This window comes from Podarcis bocagei, assembly GCF_964188305.1.
Source record: "Podarcis bocagei genome assembly, chromosome: Z".
Lineage (NCBI taxonomy): Eukaryota > Metazoa > Chordata > Lepidosauria > Squamata > Lacertidae > Podarcis > Podarcis bocagei.
In genome coordinates this window covers 10,602,501-10,623,669 of record NC_138140.1, presented here as the reverse complement: position 1 = coordinate 10,623,669, position 21,169 = coordinate 10,602,501, and the positions used below count along the sequence as shown (strand labels likewise).

Here is a 21,169-nt window from a genome sequence, read left to right as displayed (position 1 = left end):
GTTAACAGTGCTTTATTCAATGAAAAAAGCTAAAAAAACAAAAGCACTTTAATTTACAACTATAAGGAAAATATTGCATATTACATGCCATAGCTGGGTTTTGTAATGCTAATTGGTTTGATACAAACCAGCATGGAACATCACAGTTGCATGGTGTTCAGCCCAATCAATTGCAAGCTGTTTGTAACCTCAAACAATACTGGAAGGGAATTAAGCAAAATTAACATCTTTGTTTCTGTGGAAAGTGCCAGGCAGCAAGTCATTCTGTTTTGAGAATATAGTCTCTCTCTCTCTCTCTCTCTCTCTCTCTCTCTCTCTCTCTCTCTCTCTCTCTCTCTCTCTCTCCATTTCACCTTCCTTGACTACTTTCTGTCACTTCTTGCTGCATTAAGCAGTGGTTTGCCTTCAAACATAATAGGGAAAGGAGTTGGGATTTTGCCACAAGACAGGGAAACATATAGTTTGTTGGAGTTTTGGCACATAGGGGCATGGCAGGAGAAACGCAGTGGCTACTACACGCGCAGCAGAGCTCTGCTGGGTAAAACTTTGTAAAGCTATTTGCTTAGAGGCAAGCCTGGAAGGAACTTCACAGTAACAATTCCCCCAATTTCTTGGAACCGATCTGAAACCACAAGCATTTGTAAAACGTTACTGAAAGGAAATAAAGAGAAATTAACATCTTCGTTTCTGTAGGTCACCCTCTGTCTGTGCAGTTTTGCAGAGGAGGAGGAACTAAAATACAGAGGAAAAGGTGTTTGAAGTCTAAAACAGCACAGGGGCCACTTTTCTGCAAAAAGAAAAAGAAAAAAAGTTTCCCTAGCCTGGCCCATGGGCACAACCTTAGTGGTTAGAGGCTTGACCAGGGAAACTGGATCCAAATTCCTGCTCAGCCAAGAAGCCCAGTGTGTGGCTTTAAGGCTCCCTTTCCCCATATTTTTTTTAAAAAATCTTATCTTTCTCCCCATAGATATGGTTACTGGACAATAAAAGCCAAGTATCAAAAGGATTTCACAACCTCTGCCAAAACAGGGTTTCAAGTTAAAGAATATGGTAATGTGGATATTTATATGGATACTATAAAGCCAATTCACTAATTCTCTTTTTGGGGGAGGTGCATTATAATATTCTTTCAATTGGTAATGAGTAAGATGGACATATTTATTTGTTAACTGTCTTTAGATGTCCTTAGATGTTTGTAAATGTTTTGTTTTGCTTTTAATTGTATTGTTTTGTTGCTCATGGTTTGCTGCCCTAGGCTCCTTTGGCAGGGAGTGGGGGCAGGAAGAGTGGGATATAAATTTAATGAATTTCATCAGTGGATTAATTTCATGAATGGTTAAGCAGTTGAGGACTACCATACCTAATTATCTGTTTAAAGTACTAAACGACTTGTGCCCCAAATATCTGAGAGACCACGTCCTTCCTTACAATCCCTCTCAGGTGTTAAGATCAGCAGAGGGAGCCATCTTGGTAGTTCTGCTGCCCTCAGAAGTATGGAGGTTGGTGGCCCAGAAGAGGGCCTTCTCTTGACAGCCCCTAAGGCATGGAATTCCCTCCCCACAGAGGTGTATTTGGCAACCTTGTTATGTAGTTTCTGGTTTATGCAGAAGTCAGACATCTTCACCCTGGCCTTTAACACCGTATAGATATACAAATATATAGATTAGCACCCACCTTATCCCCTTGACTATAATGTGTTTCAAACTGTTTTCATTATGTATTTTTTAATTGCTGTAACCAGCCCTGGGTGAGTAAGAAATCTAATTAATAATAAGCTCATTGGAAGCATGTTCTACAATTATGCAAGGAAAACTTCCAGCTGGTTATCAGCATGGAGAGAACTGAGAGAGGACATGAAAGCACCCATTAGGACATGATAGCACCCACTGGGTGCTATCTCTCCTAATATGCACATTTTTATAAGCAGATTTACCTGATATCCAGATATTTGAAAAGCAGCTTCCCGTATTTTTGTATATTATGTTCACTAATGACTGCATTAATATGCATACTTTACCCTAATATATGCATCTTTGTATAAATTACTTAATTTGAGAACTATGTTGCAAAATTCAGAGTAGTGCCAGTTTTTGAAGGGGGATTGTGCTTCAATTCACATATTGTTTCAAAAAGTGAGAATAAGGCAAGTTTGCTTCTAAATTTGAACTGAATCAAATTTCTCCCCCTTTCCTGCTCTTAAGCAAGGAGCTGGTCTAAGCACATGCCTCCAAACTCTGGAAGGAGGGCCGGTGAAAACAGGTGCTAGCCCTAGCAGTGAATGTTCTGCAGAAATAGATTTGATCTCTTTTATACAGTACTTAAAAGTAAAAGGGTTTAACTGAGCTTTCTTCCACTTCACATTTCAAGCATTGCCAAGCTTCTCTGTCATGATAGAACCAGAAAAGAATTTTATAAGCTCTCAGCAATTTGAACAATTCAGGATCATTATTAAAGCGAGGTAAGGCGGGCTTGTGCATATTGCATCCTTTTTGTTTGTCTTTGGGTTTGCTTTTTAAAAGCAATTATTTTTAATGGGGGGGGGCGGGATTTGCAATGTGAGAGTCTTGTCTTGTATCCACCGCAAAGCTGTAGTGGATTCTGGAATGTAAAACATGGCTTTCTTCCTCTTAATTGTTTGTACTCTTGTTTTCTGCTATAATTGGTTGAAGTTATTTATCTAACAAAATGTATATACCAAATAATTGTGAATAAAAGGTTGTGTTCATCTAACTGCTACTTTGAGTGGACAAATTGAAATTTCTAGATCTAAGTAAGTAACGAGCATTAATTTCAGTGGGTCCTTTTTGATTAGGACTAGCAATGGATACAACATAAAACCTTTTAGCGGTTTACATACAATATAAAATATACATTAAAATTGTCAATAAAAATCAAAGTTAAAGAGCTTAAAACCCCCAAAATAGAACAATAATGAATCGTTAAAACATATATTGAAGCTAAAATTATAGCTCAAAATACATGTTAATCTAACTAAGTTCTACTCAGAGTAGACCCACTGAAATTAATCTACCTAAATTACTCTTGTCAGTTAATTTCAGTGGGCCTACTCCAAGTAGGACTAATGTGACAGAACCCAGTGCTTCTGAAATTTCTTTACCTCATTGTGATACATTTTTTAAACAAAGAAACAAAGCCCTTCTTGTCTGAAATAAATCAGTTACTACTATAAATTTAGCTTATAGTTTTCTGTGAAACAGTGTCAATAACTGGTGGAGTGGTTTTGTTTTGAACTGTTTTTAATAATGTCTTTTAAATTGTAGTATCTCACCCTGTGGTGTTATGATAAAGGGTGGGTACTAAATTGAAATAATAATAATAGCAGTAGCAGCAGCAGTAGTAATAGTAGTGATAATAATAATAATAATAATAATAATAATAATAATAATAATAATAATACTTCTACTTTGCTGTTATTTTCAAGATATTTTTACAACAAGAGATTGGCTAATGCTCAAGTTTATGTCCGTTTTGGAATAATTCAAGGAGCTGAAAAAAAGATGCTTCCCAGAGCATTGCAACGCATTGAGGTAAGGTTGGATCAAAAATAATTACATCAGGCCTCCTGTCACAGTTCCCAGTGTAGCTTCTGAGGTTTAGATCTGTCTCCAGGTTTACCCTGACAGTTACTGAGTGTCAGCATTCCAATTTTAAACTAGTATTATCAAGGGTATAAGGAAAACATGAACAAACCACAGGCTACTTTGGGCTGAAATTGAGCAGACAGTACCTCATCACAGAACGGTTTTATCTTGGCTTGAGAAGCCAGGCCACATCAGTTGATGCCTTGTTGATTTTCCATGAAAGTAAGCCGTACTCTAGCAGGACCATGTAACATTTTAAAACAAAACAAAACACATTTGGACCAGCAATTTATTAAAAAGTCCAGATCTTACAGCATGGTCCTTTCAAGCAAGGCTTGTCTCCTACAGCAGTGCAGCCGTGGAGTCAAAGGCATCTCTTCCAGTCTTTCTTCTTCCCCATCTTCTTCCTAGCACACCTTGTTCCAAAAGACTCTTCCTGTCACTGTGAACCCACATCCTGTCACCACGGCAACCCCTGTCTTCCCACGCTCGGGCTCTCAGATGGGCTAACATGACATTTCGTCATTTTAATGCCTCGATCCCAGGTGAGGCCCTGGCTTGGAAAGAAAGCTTAGCCTGTATTTTCCCACTGGCCTGCAAGTTTCCCTTCAACACTCCACATAATCAAAATCCTACCATTTATTAATTTCTAGGATTTGGGGTGTGTGTCCCCAAATCTATAATAATTAATATTTGTATTCACAGTCAATGCTTTTCATTTTTAAATCTGAAAGAGCACATTTAAGGGCTCTCTCAGAGGACCTATTTATTGAGCATCCATCCTGATTTGCTTGCACAAAGTTTACGTGGTGGTTCGACGATATCTGGACTTTATTGCGCTTTTGGGAGCCAGTGTGGTGTAGTGGTTAAGATCAGTAGTCTCGTAATCTGGGGAACCGGGTTCGCGTCTCCGCTCCTCCACATGCAGCTGCTGGGTGACCTTGGGCCAGTCACACTTCTCTGACGTCTCTCAGCCCCACTCACCTCACAGAGTGTTTGTTGTGGGGGAGGAAGGGAAAGGAGATTGTGAGCCGCTTTGAGACTCCTTAAAGGGAGTGAAAGGCGGCATATGAAATCCAAACTCTTCTTCTTCTTCTTCTTCTTTTGTTCTGATTTGCTTGTGTAGCATTTAAACATCTTCCTGCTAATTATTCATTCATCCTATGCTTTTCAGTGCATTTCCCAGCAAAAACTCTGGATTTGTTGTGCCAGGTGCATCATCATCATCATCATTATGTAAATTTCGATACTACCCTCCATCAGAGATCACAGGGTAGTTTACAGAAATGCACTTTGTTTGAGCAAACATAGTTCTGGTTTGCTGTCAGCTGTGAATGATGGAAGTGCGCTTGAATTTCCCTTTAGCGAACATGAAACTGTGTGAGGGGATTTTTGCTGTTGTTGTCATTTTCTGATTGCCACTTCTGCATGTGTGCACGGAAAAGCTACCAATTCTAACACATATGAGAGGTTCACAGTAGTCAGCTCACCAGTATATTTTGCCTGCTTGAACTTGAGCTTTTCCTACATCCATGCTTCAAAAGTAAAGGATAAATTTCGCTCTTGGTGTAGGATGAGGCTGAGAGGGGAGTCTTGTTATCTGAGCAGCCTAGGACTTCTGTATACAGTGAACATTCGGGTTGCGAACGTGATACGTGCGGGATGCACTTTCGCAACCCGCACATTCGCAACCTGCAGAGCTGCGTTTGTGCATGCGCGGATTGCGATTTGGCTCTTCTGCACATGTGCAAATCGCGATTTAGCTCTTCTGCACATGTGCAAAGCACAATTTAGTGCTTCTGTGCATGCACGGCGGTCAAAACCCGGAAGTAATCCGTTCCAGTACATCCGGGTTTTGGCATGCCCATAACCTGAAAAAAACGGAACCTGAAGCATCTGTAACCCAAGGTATGACTGTACACTCCCCAGGGTAGCATCCTGGAGAGGTCACTGTGCAGTTTGACTTCATCCCCAGAGGTGCACTCTCTTGAAACAGACAAGTGGTACCTCATCCGTTAGGGTGAGGGGGGCACTTCTCCACCAATCTCAGTCTGGCTTCTTACTGACAAGCAGTCCAGGGGGTGGCACTGCCTCTCAGCTTCCTCCTCTTTAGGTTCAAAGTTGCCCTTTTCAGGACTCAGCAGGGACGTAGATGGGGACAAAATTATAATTTGTTGGCTCTGCCTGTCACTAGCTCTGGTGCCAGCTGCTGCTGGGCTCCCTGCCTTATGCTCTACCTGTCCCAAGTAGGCACCAGCCACCATTGGCATCCAGAAATGTTTATGAGGAAGATTGTCTCATAGCAGGAATAGACAACCACTAGCCCATGAGTTGGAATCAACTGCAAAGTCTCTCCCAATGTTCTTTCCAGTAATATTTTTTGTGTTATTTTCACACACACACACACACACACACACACACACACACACACACACACATTACAATACGTGCATTTTTAATGTGGATATTTTTACTAATAATACACATTTATGTACATATATGCAATTTGGACACTTTTGAATTGGAGAATTTAAAAACAAAACAAAACCATTTTGGTTTGTGCATTGTTTCGGTGTTAATTAAAATGCAAACCCAACTGAATTTCTCCCCCCATCCCAAATCTCCACTCTTTAAAAATATATAAATGGTTTGACTTGGAAGCCAACCGTTTCCACATTTTAACTAACAGCCCAGTCCACAAGCCACTTAAACATCAGTTACTTGGATTTAAGATGATGCAGACCCGGCTTCCAGCCAGGTCCTCCCTTGAGTGGGTGAGAGTGCACGTCTTTGAACTGCTTCCATTTCCAGCTGCTTCTGGGAACTCAGTTTGAAATATTTGCTATTACTTGGGCGGGTGCCAATATATTTTCCAGGCAAGAAAACGTTGGTGTTCTTTAGAATTTTTCATTCTTCAGATCAGCTAAAAATGAGAAACGTACTTCAGAGTTTCCGGGATTTGTAATTCGGCAAGCAACTGCCAACTATTTTTGTGCTCCTTTCAGGATTCAGAAGCATTTGTCCCAAAAACTAGGTCAACGAATGAAGTTATTTTTGTTCTTTTTAGTGTCCTGATTTCAAAAGTGAATCAGTCAGCCATCCCACTGATGAACACTTTGGTGCTGGAAATGGGTATCATCGCAATAGTGTGAAATGGCTTATGTTGGTACTGTGTTGCAGGATGCTATCCAAGTCTAATTGGTTGACTGAATTGCTTTATGCCAGGGATAAGGAACCCACAGCTCTTTCAGTGTTGTTAAAATTTCTATACCGCCCTTCATCTGAGGATCACAGGGCGGTTTACAATATAGAATATTATTATTATTATTATTATTATTATTATTATTATTATTATTATTATTATTATTATTATTATCAAACAAAAGCAATACCCCCACCCTGTTTAAAAGGCCATAGATTGTTTAATTAGCTAAAAGCCTGGGAGAATAGGAATGTTTTTGCCTAGTGTCTAACAATATATAATGAAAGTGCCAGGCAAGCCTCAGGTGGCGATTGCAAGGTCCAGGTCAGTTTGTAAGGGGAGAGGCAGGTCTGGAGGTATTGTGGTCCTGAGTCTTTAAGGCTTTGTAGGTCAAAACCAGCACTTGGAATTGTGCCGCCCAGAAAATGATTGGCAGCCAATGCCGTTGGGCCAGAATTGGCAGTATATGCTGCATTCAACTAAGTTATATTCAGATTGGACCCCCTGAAATTAGTAGATCTATTCACCTTACAAGGCTACAGTTCCCAGAGTTCCTTGGGAAGAGGGTTGTACAGTAAAAGCACCCTGAGAATTGTATATAGATGAGGGGGAAAGGAGTTCTCTAAGCAACTCTCAGCATTTTTTAGCAAACCACAATTCCCAGGATTCTGTGGGGGGAAGCCATGATTGTTTAGAGTGGTATGATACTACTTTAAATGTATAGTGCAGATGAAACCGAACTGTATTTTTTAAAAACCTCTTTGAAATCATTGGATAAAAGGTGGTATAGAATTTTTTTTGTAAATAAAACGAATAAAACTGTCTCTGTGCCTGGATAGTTTCTGATACTGTTATGCATCTTGATCATCAGATGGAGAACGGATTAGCAGAGTGCAATTTTAACAGCAAAGTGGCTGTTGATGAAATAGGTTACGGCAGTCTCCAAGAGCTTGATGGCGCAATACTTTATATTGCCGCTTCAGTGCTGGAATCCACAGGTAATTATCTCATGTTCACACACACACACACACTATCTCTGGCCCCACTTATGCCATATTGTGTGACCAGTGCTTTTTTCTGGGGGGACGTAGGGGTACGCATACCCCTAAACATTTTGTGAATCTAAGTTTGGCCTCATTGAGGGGCACTTTTTCAATATGAGCAGGAAAATGAGAGTATCCCTAAACGTGTTTTTTTTTGGGGGGGGGAATCACTGGGTGTGACCACACTTGGAATACCGTGTTCAGTTCTGGTCACCTCATGTCAAAAAGGATAGTGAAGAGTTGGAAAAGTTTCAGAAAAAAGGCAACCAAAATTAGCAAGGGGGTGGAGCAACTTGCCTATGAAGAAAAGTTGCAATATTTGGAACATTTTAGTTTAAAGAAAAGTAAGGGGGAACCATGATATAAATTTACTATCTATTTATTTGTTAATATATACCACTTGATATATACCATTTTACTTGTAGGAAAAACTCTAAGTTGTTTACAATAAATACTTAAATTATCAATAAAAGCAATATTTCTTAAACAAACCATGAACGTTCATTTATTTGTCAAAATTCATACTAGAATGGTTAATTATTTTGTTCTAAACAAAGTTTATTCTGAAAGAAACTCAGGATGGCTAACATGACACTGGTGTTGTTTTTTGTATTCAGTCCTGTTCTCACAAGAAACATCTATTTTTTTTTCCAGGTGGCCATAGCGAAGACAGTGAACTTTTCAGTGTCCATTATGTTCTGTCACCTTACAAACTCAATTTGGTTGCTACTCCTCTTTTTGTGAAGCCTGGACTCCCCTTCTATATTAAGGTTGGTTAATGTGACTAAAGGAAATGCACACTCAGTGGAATTACCATAATACGTTAATAACAACATCATGAGATCCCTACTCCCACGCAGCATCTACTCCTTCAAAAGAAAGAATCTTAGTTTGTGTCCAAACTAAAATGAGGGGGCTTAAAGATGTAAATTGATTGTTCAGAGATTGCCAGCTGATCACCAGTAACAGGATCAAACAAACACAACTTAATTAGATTTCCCCCAGAAAAATTAATTTCCTTGTTTTCCTCTTCCCTCCCCACCACCTGCCATGTCTTTTTAGATTTTAAGTAAGAGGGCAGGGACTGTTTGTTTTTTTAATCAATTTGTAAGCCACTCTGGGAGGTTTTCCAGCTGAAGCGAACAGTATAAATCCTTTGAATGAATGAATGAATGAATGAGAATGGGTAAATCCAGATTAAATGAGGAACGAATGCAGGCTGGCATAGTGTTGTTTTATAAAGTGCAGGTTTGGCACATTTTCCTTTAAAAGTGAACTAAATAAAATTTCTCCCTCTTTTCCAAATTGGAGAAGTATAAAGCATATAGTAGAACATTATTACTTGGTGTGATAGTGAGGAAGAAATGATCCCAAATAAATCCACCTTGTTTGTGCAAATATTTGTCATCTCTCTCCCCACCCCACTCTGTTTGGTGCCAGTGTTTCATCTGGCTGCTGCTCCTTTGACAGATTTTCCATTGATGCTGTTTCTTTGTGCTTCCTGGTCACATGGGTTGGTCCCATTCAATCAGGAATCCCACAGCAGTGAACAGGATGGCATCACAGCACCACATAGCCAATCATATTTGGCTATGTGATAGCATGCTTGAGGGCAACTGAAGGCAACTGAAAGTGAAGGCAATATACATAAATAAGCAAACATTTACTCAACTATTATTATTTTATTATTATTTACTAAATTTGTATACCACTCTATATCCATAGGTCTCATGGTGGTTCACAACAATAAATATGCCAAAAAATAATTGAAAATGGATGTTATTTTTGACACTGCTGTCAATGCCTGTGAAAAACTGTAGAGGGTTTCAGCTCAGATTTGCAACTGAACTGGGGATCCCTTGATTGCCATTGTATATGTGGTAACAGTTACCTGTCTCTGATTCCTAATAATAAAAGAATACACATATTTTGTACAAGAAAATGGTTTAAAACATGGGTGATGTGTGTCAGGCCTGTGTGTGTGTGTGTGTGAGTGAGTGAGTGAGAGAGAGAGAGAGAGAGAGAGAGAAGAGAATTTAGGCCTCTAAGCCTCACTATCTGGCCCTCAGACTCTCCCCAGGTCACACCTTATCTGGCTGTGCTTCATACCCTTGTTGTTTACCTGTACAGAGGGTAGAGTTCAGCAGTAATAAGAGTATTAACAATTTTATTTGTTTAGCTGTAAGCCATAACATTCCCAGCAAAGCCACAAATTTCTGGCAGCTAAATCAAATAGAGATGCATGCAAGGTAACATAATTTTCTTTGTCCGATAGCAGAATGCACACAAAATCACTTGATGTTATGATCCCCACCTGCTGCAGCTATTGTAAAGGTAAAGGGACCCCTGACTGTTAGGTCCAGTCATGGACAACTCTGGGGTTGCAGCGCTCATCTCGCTATACTGGCCGAGGGAGCCGACGTACAGCTTTCGGGTCATGTGGCCAGCATGACTAAGCCGCTTCTGGTGAACCAGAGCAGCGCACTCAGACAGATATTTATGTAGAGGACACTGGGTGGTGTAGCGAGTGGAATGAAACACAAAGAAATGGTGCCCCAAGGGCAATTCCTTATAGACACCATTTGGAAACACTGAGGGCATAACATGAAGTCTTAATTTTGTAAGACTCATTTTGCCTGAAGCGAAAGTAATTAACTCCAGATAACTTTCGGGTGGCTTGTCTTAATACATGGGCACAGCCTAGAAAATCTCAAGGATAGCTCAGTTGGTTAGAGCATGGTGCTGATGACTCCAAGGTTGCAGGTTCGTTCCCCTTATGGGACAGCTGCATATTCCTGCATTGCAGGGGTTGGGCTAGATAATTCTTAGGGTCCCTTTCCAACTCTACAGTGCTGTGATTCTGTGGATAGAAGCTTTCTCTCTCACACAAAAATCTTTACCTGAGATTTAGACATTGACTGGATCCTAATCAGTATCAAGTTTTCTAGCAAGTGTATGTAGAACAGCTAACTTGTGGGGGGTTTTTTTGGAGAATTTTAGGATAGTATGTGTCTGTGTTGTAAACTACTCAACAGTGCAAAGGTAAAAATTACACCTGTTGCTCTGCTCACTTTTGCCCCCAGCTGGCCCATGGCCCATGGAAGGTGGCCCTCAGGTTGAAAAGAGCTTCCCATCCCTTCTTTAAAAGAAGATTGTATATTATAGTGAAATGATTTTGTTTCTGTGCTAATAGGTGCAGGTGAAGGATACGGCAGATGCCCCTGCTAGAAACATACCCATTGTCTTCACGGCTACTGCTTTCAATGAGCAAATGGAAGAGAACGTGTTAGTTCAAGAAGGTGCAGAATCTGGGAGAAGGCAAACAAGCCAGAACGACGGGACAGCTTTATTTGTGGTTAATATTCCTTCTGACTGCAAAGTGCTGGAGTTTCGAGTGAGTTAAATTCTTTTCGGGTTTCCGTTCTTGTACAGGCTGTACTTTGAGACTGTATATTTTGGCCTGTGTGCAGCGCATTTGGAACATTCCCCGCCCCGCTTTCTAGTTCAGAAGGGTGACCTTGAAAACTGGATTTTTATATTTAAACACAGTGCATTACAACAAAAAATACTACTAAAAAGTATACTGAGTGTGTGTCCCCCCCCCCAAAGGGAGGGAGAGTGCCTGTCTTAAACCATATTTAGAAACTTGACAGCAAGAGGTGTTGGGAAAATGAGATGTGTTTCATGTTAAGACTTGAACTACAACATTTAATTGATTCATCTGTTATATTGATTATTGGTCTACCTTGTTCGGTATTGTCAGTGCTGACTTGTCAGTGGCTCTCAAGGCACCCTCAGGTTCCCAGAGTGTGGGGGAAGGAATGGCAGTCATGACAAAATAAGTGGACCCTCAGCTGATAGGAGGTTATAGGAACCAAGGAAGCTGCACTATCCTGAGTCAGATCATTGTTCCATCTAGCTCAACATTGCCTACACGGACTGGTAGGGACTCATCAGGGTTTCATGTAGCTGGAACTCTAAGCCCTACATGGAGATGCTGAGGATTGAATCAGAGACCTTCTGCATCCAACACTTATCCTCTGAGCGACTGATGTTTCCTAGACCTTCCTGCCTGTTGACTTGTACTTTTTTAGACTCTTATTGCCCCTGTGGATTTAAATTCATTTTGTTTCCTATCATTTCCAGATAAAAACCGCAGATACCAGTTTACCAGAAGAAAATCAGGCCAGTGAAAGCTACGAGGCAAAATCATATGCTTCCCTCAGTGGAAGTTACCTTTACATCGACTGGGCTTCAAACCACCAGTTGCTACGTGTGGGTGATACCCTTCACATCAACATACACCCATCAAGCCACTATCTTGATAAAATACATCACTATAGCTATTTGGTACGCACAGAAGAAAACAACCCACTTGCCTCTTAATGTATTGTCTTTAATTGCATTGAATTGTCCCTCAAGCTTCCAGGTCTCATCCTGCCATTGCATGCTATGAAGCGGCCACCTCAACCAGGAGATTTTGGGTGACACAAAAGACCAGCAAATTCACAAGTATTTAAGTCTGTCTCTCACTATGCTTTCTTCAATGTTATGTATACTAAAGCAGAGGCACCAGTGTTGCTTACATATACCTCCTATGGTGCTCACAAAGGGTCTCAGTCACTCATAATGTGGATGAGACCTTTCACTGTTCCTGCTCAGGTCTGCACTGGCTCATTTTCTCCTACATTGAACCAACCCCCCCCTCCCCGCTTAAACATGCCAACATCTCATTTACTGCCAGGATTGAACACCCGCCTACCCTTCCACTCTGAACGAGAAGAGAAGTGCAAAAAGCTTTTTCTAAGCAGTGGATACAGGATTGTATCCAGTACCAGTCTTACTGAGAGTGGATTTGTTGAAGTTAATGACCATGATTAACTTAGTTCAAATAATTTCCATGGGTCTACTCTGAGTAGGACTAACACTGGATACAACCCAATAGACTTGCCACACAACATGTTGTCCTGTAAATCACCTCCTGCAATGATGTGTCTCAGAAAGATACGACACCTTAATCATTGTAGCTCTAGAGCACGTTACACTCTGCTAACTCTTTGAAATTGCCCTCTTCAATTTCACTGCCAATTACTCTGGCATTTTTAGGGTTTCATCAAGCAAAGCACATTGTTGATTCTCAATGTCAGTTTTGTAGGAAACTGCCTTATGCTGAGTCCAGTGACGGAGCTTCATGCTCCATCACAGGGGGGGGGGAGCAAGCGGGGGCGGGGCTGGCGCGCGTCCCGGGGGTGTGACATGCCACCTACAGGGGTGTGGCGCATGTCCTGGGGGCATGGCACACCACCTGCGGGGGCGTGGCGCCCAGTGCAGGTGGGGGGCAGCCGCGATGGCACCCCACTGGGATCATGCTGCTGGGGGTGGTGTGCTCCCCCCGCACTCCTCTTCCTCTGCCAGTGGCTGAGTCAGGGCCAAGCCCAGTATGGTCTGCACTGATTGGAAGCAGCTCTCCATGTTTCAAGTAGGGTTCTCTCCCAGCCTTCCCTGGAGATCTCTCTCTCTCTCATCCAAAGCCCATTGTTTTTAACTTAGTTCCTTTCCTCCTTTCCTTTAGATCTTATCCAAAGGGAAAATAAAAACCCACGGGACTCAGGAGAGAGTTAAAGACTCCACTTATCAAAGTCTAAGATTTCAGCTAACGAAGGAAATGGTCCCTTCAGCCCGCCTACTTGTCTACTACATAGTTACAGGAGAGGGAGCTGCAGAGTTGGTAGCTGATTCAGTCTGGTTAAATGTAGAACAGAAATGTGGAAACAGCCTTGAGGTGAGTAACATGTAATGGGTTGGTGACACTGACCAGTTTGGTTTCTCCCATTTTTCTGAACACTTCCCCACGTCACTTTGCAATTTATTTCATTGCATCTTTAAAAAAGATTAAAATTGTCCTCATGAAAAATTTTATGCGAACACCTTTTTCTAAAGCAACATTGCCTAAAAGCACATTTTTTCAAAGTAATCTTGCAAAAAATAATAATGCATTTTTAATTCCCCACCTCCAACTAATATATGGGTGTATGTGTATGCTGAGCCCCAGTTATGTATGTATGTATGTATGTATGTATGTATGTATGTATGTATTGCCTTTCTCCCAGAACTAGGACTCAAGGTTTGCTACTTGGGGGGAAAACTGAATTTCAAACCTTAGAGGAGTGTGAATTTCTCCATTGTGTGTGTGTGTATTTTTTTTTTTAAATGCACACACTTTAGAGAAAACTGGGACCCAGTTAGGTACCATTGAAATAATGGATTTCCTTTAGTGAATCCTCTTTCCCCCTCTCTTCTCCTATATAGGTTAAATTATTAACAAGTGAAAGGTCACACAGCCCAGGAGATTCCATTTTGCTTTCTTTGAAAACCCAGTTTGACTCTTTGGTTGCTTTGTCATCTATGGATGTGGCGATCTACGGCATCACAAGATCGAAGACAAGGCCCATGGAAAGAGTTGCGTACTTATGCTCCAAACAAAACAAAACAAAAACCTGTTTGCATTTTGTTACACCAAGGGCAGGGAACCTTTCTCAGCCCAAGGGCCTCAATCCCTCTGGGGCCACCCTCCGGGGGCACAAATGCCCATGGTGGGCAGAACTGTGAATATAAATGTTAACTTCATGCAGTAGTCTAGTTACTGCACACATTCACATACCTCTCTCTAGCTAGACGAACAAGGAGCATTCCCAGAGCTCAAGGAAACATTCCGGCCAGGCAAAAACACTCAAGGAGGGTGCAAAGCAGGGCCAGTGAGTAATCTGACCTTGGGTGCAGGTCACATTCGGCTCCAGCGCCTGAGTTTCCCTACGTCTATGTTTCATATTTACAGCATGCGTATTTTGACAATGAACATATAATATTTGAATAAGTTCATTTAAATATACAGAATGTAATATTGTTTGACTCCAACTCTCATTATCTCTGACCATTGGCGATGCTGGCTGGGGCAGGTGCAAGTTGAAGTCCAATGGTAGTAGAAGATGTGAGTTGTAGTCCAGTGACATGTGGAAGGTCGCAGGTTCCTCATCCTTGTTTTAAATTACAGTGGTACAGTGGTTTTAAATTACAGGTTACATACGGTTCAGGTTACAGACTCTGCTAACCCAGAAATAGTACCTCGTGTTAAGAACTTTGCTTCAGGATGAGAACAGAAATCAGGCTTCGGCAGCGCGGCCGCAGCAGCAAGCCCCATTAGCTAAAGTGGTGCTTCAGGTTAAGAACAGTTTCAGGCTAAGAACGGACCTCCAGAACGAATTAAGTATGTAATCAGAGGTACCACTGTATATGGTGTTTCCTAAGCCCCCCCCCACTCCCATTATCCCTAGCCAGCATGACCAATGGTCAGGGAAGGTGGGAGTGGCATTTGGAGGCTCACAGGTTTCTTACCCCTGATAATATAAGCTGAAAATAGTCCTCCCCTCTTGTCCTTTTCCTCCCCCCATAGGCAATTTTGCAGTTGGAAACAAGTGACCTTGGTTGTGGTGCTGGTGGGGGACAAAGCAATGTCGACGTGTTTCGAAGGGCTGGACTCACCTTCCTGACCAATGCGAATGCTGATGATTCAACAGAAACAGGTGCCCCCCATCCCTTTTAACCACAAAGTGACACCTTTTCGCAAGTCCTCCCTAAATATCTGGGGTGTCAAGGCTTTTTCATTTCGCTGCCAGCTTTATAAAAACACGTTTCTCTCCATTGCCACTGGTTTTATCTTTGATTTGTTTCCACAGATGAAGCTTGTCAATCTGTTGTAAGATCCTCACGGTCCACCATCGAAGAGGAAATCGACAAAATGGGTACAGCATATGCCAGATGTTTTACTCAATAGCATTTTTTGTGTTGAAGAGGGGAACCAAGCGATTTGTGGGAAATATATTTGGTTTTCTTAATCATATCTATGATTTCATAGATCTAAGGGCTTGGGCACTGCATTATGGGTAACTTAAGATGGGGGTGGCTGCCACAGATGGGAGTCGAGCGTAACATTTTGCCCAGAGGACAGGGACAGATAGATCTGTCTATTTCATCTTCTCTTGGCTTCTCATTTTTCCAAACTTATATTCAGTTCTCTACATTTCTGCATCAATCTGCAATTTTAAAAAATGCTCATGGAAATATTAGTGAACATTTCTCCCATTATACAAAATTTTGTGTAAAGCTTTAACTAATATGCACACTTTTGAAATCCATTTTCCCTGATAATGACTTTTAATGTTGTTTCCACTTATATATGTGTTTACTGCACACAATTATATGCATTTTTATATACATTATTTGGCTGGAGAACTGCATCACAAACTTCGATGAAGTATGAATTGCAAAGGAAAGCTGCTTTTCAGCTCATAATTGGTTTGAGAAGCATAAATTAGGAAGTTTCTCATAAAAATGCAAACAAAATTAAATTTCTCCCTGTTGAGGAACTGTTGTATTTATTTTTATAGTCATGTTTTTCACAACGACTTGTAAACTGTCTTGGAAATTAGGGATAGAAGGATCCATCAGTTTTGGTTTTTCAATCTTAAATTCAGTTCTCCACATTCTATAGGGGTTTTGGGAATATTAAAAAATCCTCTTTTAAATCCATCATTCTTGGAAGCAATATCCCTAAGATAATGCATTTCTGTATCTTATTTTTCACTTATATTTTCATTTTTATGCGCACTTCCATCTAATATATACATTCTTGTAAGCATTTTTTCACTGGAGTATTGCATTGCAAAACTCAGATGATTTCAAAGGCCAGCTTGTGTTTCATTGCACATCTTGTTTCAGAAAGTCTGAATTTGATAAGATTTAGCTTTAAATGCATACAGATTCCCTCCATCCCTAACAGCAATGTAGGAAGGCAGTATGCAAATTCAAAAAGAAATGAAAATGGGGAAATGGGACTCCCATAATAAATTTTATCCACATCCCTAACAGGGACACACCCGAAACCTGAAACTGGTACTGATTTTACTATGCCATGAGAAAGAGACTAGCATTATGCATTGTCATTTCAGTAACATACTTTAAAAGACAAGACCTTCGGAGCTGCTGTAGAACTGGAGCAGAACTGTATCCCATCATGCAAACTTGTGCCGAGAGAGCCAACCGCATTAAGTCTGGTGGTCGCCTTTGCATAGCAGCTTTTAAGCGCTGCTGCGAAACTGCAGAAAACCTGCGGCGGAATGAAACTCACAAGGTTTTAATACTGGCGAGAAAAGGTAACATTACCCCTTGACACCATTTGGAGGCATGCTACTGTTTCACAGGGGATTTTAAACAAAGGAGATGAATGGAACGAACAGATGTTTTGGTCAGCCAATCAAATTGGGGTCTGATGTTCAAGCAGTCACCCTGATCTGCTTGCAGAAAGCTTGTGTGGATGTTAGATGTTGCATGCCACCCTAAGCAGTGGATGTGGGGTTGTATGCTTATCCAGGGCTCGGTTCCTCTGGTAAGAAGGTCAACAGAGACTGTGGAGTCTTTAGGATATACAGTTTGATTTACACACACACACACACACACACACACACACACACACACACACACCTTGGGCATAGGATGGAGGGGCTCACTGTATCAACACTCCGAAATATATTGCTTTTCCATTTGTCACAGCTCTAGATCCCGCACAGAGCAAGTCATGTCTCTATCCCCAGTTCCTGCAGCATCAATCTCTTCCAGCTCACTCACATGCAACTCCTTAGCCTGGTCCCACTTGTTACACCTTTGATTCTTTCTCACTTAGAGGCAGCTAACTGCAGCCCAGCTCATTCCTTTAAAGTGGAGTACTAAAGTGACCATCTAGTCTTCATCCACAGATGAACATTCTTGACTGGTTCCCCAACCTTCCCCAAACTCATAACAGATTACCGTATTTTTCGCTCTATAACACGCACCCGAACATAACACACACATAGTTTTTAGAGGAGGAAAATCCGTAGGCATGCCACCCGTAGGCATTCCCTCCATAACACGCACAGACATTTCCCCTTACTTTCTAGGAGGAAAAAAGTGAGTGTTATGGTGCAAAAAATACGGTATATCCTGTCTTTACTGATTTGTTCATGGGAAGATTGTATGGCAATGAGCATTCATACTGCCTTCATCCTGATTTGCTTTTGGGGTGTTTACACATCTTCCTGTGAGACATTCATTCATCTCAAACTTTTTAATGCACTTCCCCAATCGCAATTCCTCATTATTAAGCAAATTTGTTGAGTACTTTAACTACATAAACACAGGGTTCTAGCCGATTCTAGTCCTCCAAGTAGTACTACTGAATTTAACAAGCATGATGAACTTAGGTCAATTCATTTCAATGTGTCCACTTAGGGTAAACCTTAGTTGGATACAGTTTTGATTGAATCCTTATTGCAAAATGTTGACAGTGTGGAGATGCTGATGGAACTACAAAATTTCCTCAAGATTTCCCATTAGATTCTCCTAAACGTGCAAGTTTCCTATTATAGTTATAAATGTTTAGTACGTAAATAGTATTTGCTGTAATGACAATCAACCAGTCAATCGTTTTATTTCTATTCTGCCTTTCCAAAGTTAAAACTCAATGCTCAAGGTGGCTCACAAAATATAAAAAATTACATAATGAACATAACAGAAGTAGTCATACACAACAAAACATCAAAAAGAACACAATCAAATTGAACAATTTCCACATTTAACATCAACAACATTAGCAACCCCCCCCAAAAAAAACAACAACACCCACTGACTAAACCTTCCCTCAGCTCAAGAGTCTGCTCAGCAGCCTCAGCTTTTGTAGCGGGAGTTAGCCAGGGCGCTGTTCTCCTAGGATAGGTAGAAAAGGCCTGAAAGGTCTTCCACAACCTATAGCCAAGGTGCACCTATTAAAAACTAGCCTCCATTGCCAAAAAGGGGCGGGGCGGGGAGGCAGGAGAGAAAATGCAATACAGTGGTACCTTAGGTTACGTACGCTTCAGGTTACAGACTCCGTTAACCCAGAAATAGTACCTCGGGTTAAGAACTTTGCTTCAGGATGAGAACAGAAATCGTGCTCCAGCGGCGCGGCAGCAGCAGGAGGCCCCATTAGCTAAAGTGGTGCTTCAGGTTAAGAACAGTTTCAGGTTAAAAACGGACCTCCAGAATGAATTAAGTTCTTAACTCGAAGTACCACTGTACGCACTATATGGAACTGATCCATACAAATGAGCATGTCACCCTTGATCACTGGCCATGGTGACTAGGGCTGATTTGAGCGGGAGTCCAACAGCATCTCTAAGGACTACAGGTTCCACATCTCTGTGCTGGTCCTAGCAGTTCCTGACTACTGGCTGACTTTTCTAATTTTCTGAAATTCCTTTAAAAAATATTTTCCAGCCCTTGATGCCATGTTGAATTTGGATCCAGAGATCCGAAGCTATTTTCCTGAAAGCTGGCTATGGGAGGTTCACCCAGTTCACAGGTACAGTACTCTGGGAGAGACTCAGTCATTTTGACTTCAGCTGTGGCCTAGAGTGAAACTGCTCTCTTGAATGAGCTGAAGTATCCATTGAGAACATTTTCACAGCTAAACCCAGGAGAACTGCTGCCAGCCAGTATAGACAGGACTGAACTAGATGGATCAGTGGTCTGATAGTTGTCTGGTAGCTTCCTTATAGTGGATTGAGCACTGTCTCGGTGCATACAACTTACATGAAGAAGGTCCCAAGTTCAATTTTTATTATTTATTGAATTTATATACCGCCCTATACCTGGAGGTCTCACAATCCCCAGCTATTCAAGTAAGGATGGACAGATTTGTGAGTTTTGATTCTCTTAGTTCCTCATTTTTCAGTTTTCCAGATTTCTGCCACAATCTGTGATTTTATTTTTTAAAAAACCTGTTGAAAATTCACCAGCATTTTAGTGCAAATTTCTAATATACACATTTTTTTGCTATAAGATAATGCATTTTTGTAGCATATTTTTTAAAAATTTTGACTGATGCTTGTTAGCTACATTTTTTTGATGTGTTTGCATTTCCCCCTCCTAATAAATGCAGTTCAAAGGCTCTTCCTGTGACATTGCCAGATTCTATCACCACCTGGGAAATACAAGGAGTTAGCATTTCAGACAAAGGTATGTATAAAATGTCTCATATTGTTGTAGCCCTTCTTAGTGAGCGAGTGAAATTTTATATGAAAAATGAGACAATTGGGGACCTCTGAGATTCCAGCGTTGCTTGACCTACTTGTCCAATACACAGAGGAGAATTGGGATGTCTTTCAGGAGAGGTGTGTGTGTGTGTGTGTGTGAGAGAGAGAGAGAGAGAGAGAGGGAGAGAGAGAATGGTGGGAGATTCAGGATGAAAAAAGGAAGTCTTTCTTTGTATTGTGCATAGTTAAAGCATGGAATATTTTGGCACAAGATGGCTGCCAACCTGAACAACATTAAACCCATCTTCCCCTGTAAGGGCATTAAGATCAGAAAATGGGTTTTATATACTGCTTACATGCCAATATGGCCTTCTAAGTTGTTTGTAACATCAATGATAAAATCCATACATAATTAAAAAAACAAAACAAAGCAATTCCATCAAAGCATTAAAAACGTCCATGATGTTAACCATCATCATAAGGAATGGGTAAACTTCCACGTATTTGACTCATAATTCCATTCTGTTCCATTTCCTACATCAATCTGCAGATTTAAAACAAAAAGCACTTCCTTCCCAAAAAGCATTTTAATGGTATTTTAATAAACATGTTAAGCTATTAATTCTGTTAGTACTAACCATATTGCTCACCCATATGTATAAAGTGCATCAGTAGTTTTAAAAAAGCATTAGTAAATGCTATTAAATACTGACTGGTTAATTAATTACTAAATACTAAATACTACTTACAAATGGTGTTGTTTGTTTGCCTGTTCGATTTTCACACAGGTATCTGTGTTGCTGATGCACTTCAGGTGCAGGTAATGAAAAACATCTTCATAGATGTGCATGTTCCCTACTCTGTTGTCCGTGGAGAACAGATAGAATTGAGAGGATCTGTTTACAATTACAAAGGTTCCAGAACCAGGGTAAGGCTCTGACAGAAAATGTTGCTAAGAGTTAGGGATGGGGGAAATGTTGGATTCAGTATATATCTCTCAGATTCGCACTTTCCAAAACAATATCAGAACCCAAGCATAGCCGTCATTTGAAATTCACACTTATCTCAGTTTTATGATATGGTTCTCCAACCAATGTTTTGTTAAAAACTGCACATAAAAATTTAAAGTGTGCATTAAAATAAATATATTAATGAAAAATAACATGTAAAAATGCATTTTTTGCAAGCAATTTCTCTTAATACATTAGTCAAAACTGC

General features: G+C 40.7%; 1 protein-coding gene across 3 annotated transcripts in view; it reads left to right on the top strand.

The window, feature by feature from the left end:
• Positions 1 to 21,169, top strand: part of C5 (complement C5) — a 71,844-nt gene that overhangs the window by 12,701 nt on the left and 37,974 nt on the right. For all 3 annotated transcript variants that reach the window (XM_081180024.1, XM_081180023.1, XM_081180025.1), the window contains exons 6-20: positions 968 to 1,050; positions 2,368 to 2,458; positions 3,443 to 3,548; positions 7,676 to 7,802; positions 8,502 to 8,617; positions 11,041 to 11,241; positions 11,994 to 12,197; positions 13,420 to 13,629; positions 14,157 to 14,306; positions 15,298 to 15,427; positions 15,581 to 15,646; positions 16,853 to 17,056; positions 19,194 to 19,278; positions 19,858 to 19,934; positions 20,740 to 20,879. In XM_081180024.1, the coding sequence (XP_081036150.1) occupies positions 968 to 1,050; positions 2,368 to 2,458; positions 3,443 to 3,548; positions 7,676 to 7,802; positions 8,502 to 8,617; positions 11,041 to 11,241; positions 11,994 to 12,197; positions 13,420 to 13,629; positions 14,157 to 14,306; positions 15,298 to 15,427; positions 15,581 to 15,646; positions 16,853 to 17,056; positions 19,194 to 19,278; positions 19,858 to 19,934; positions 20,740 to 20,879 (1,990 nt within the window). The remainder of the gene's footprint in view (positions 1 to 967; positions 1,051 to 2,367; positions 2,459 to 3,442; positions 3,549 to 7,675; positions 7,803 to 8,501; positions 8,618 to 11,040; positions 11,242 to 11,993; positions 12,198 to 13,419; positions 13,630 to 14,156; positions 14,307 to 15,297; positions 15,428 to 15,580; positions 15,647 to 16,852; positions 17,057 to 19,193; positions 19,279 to 19,857; positions 19,935 to 20,739; positions 20,880 to 21,169) is intronic.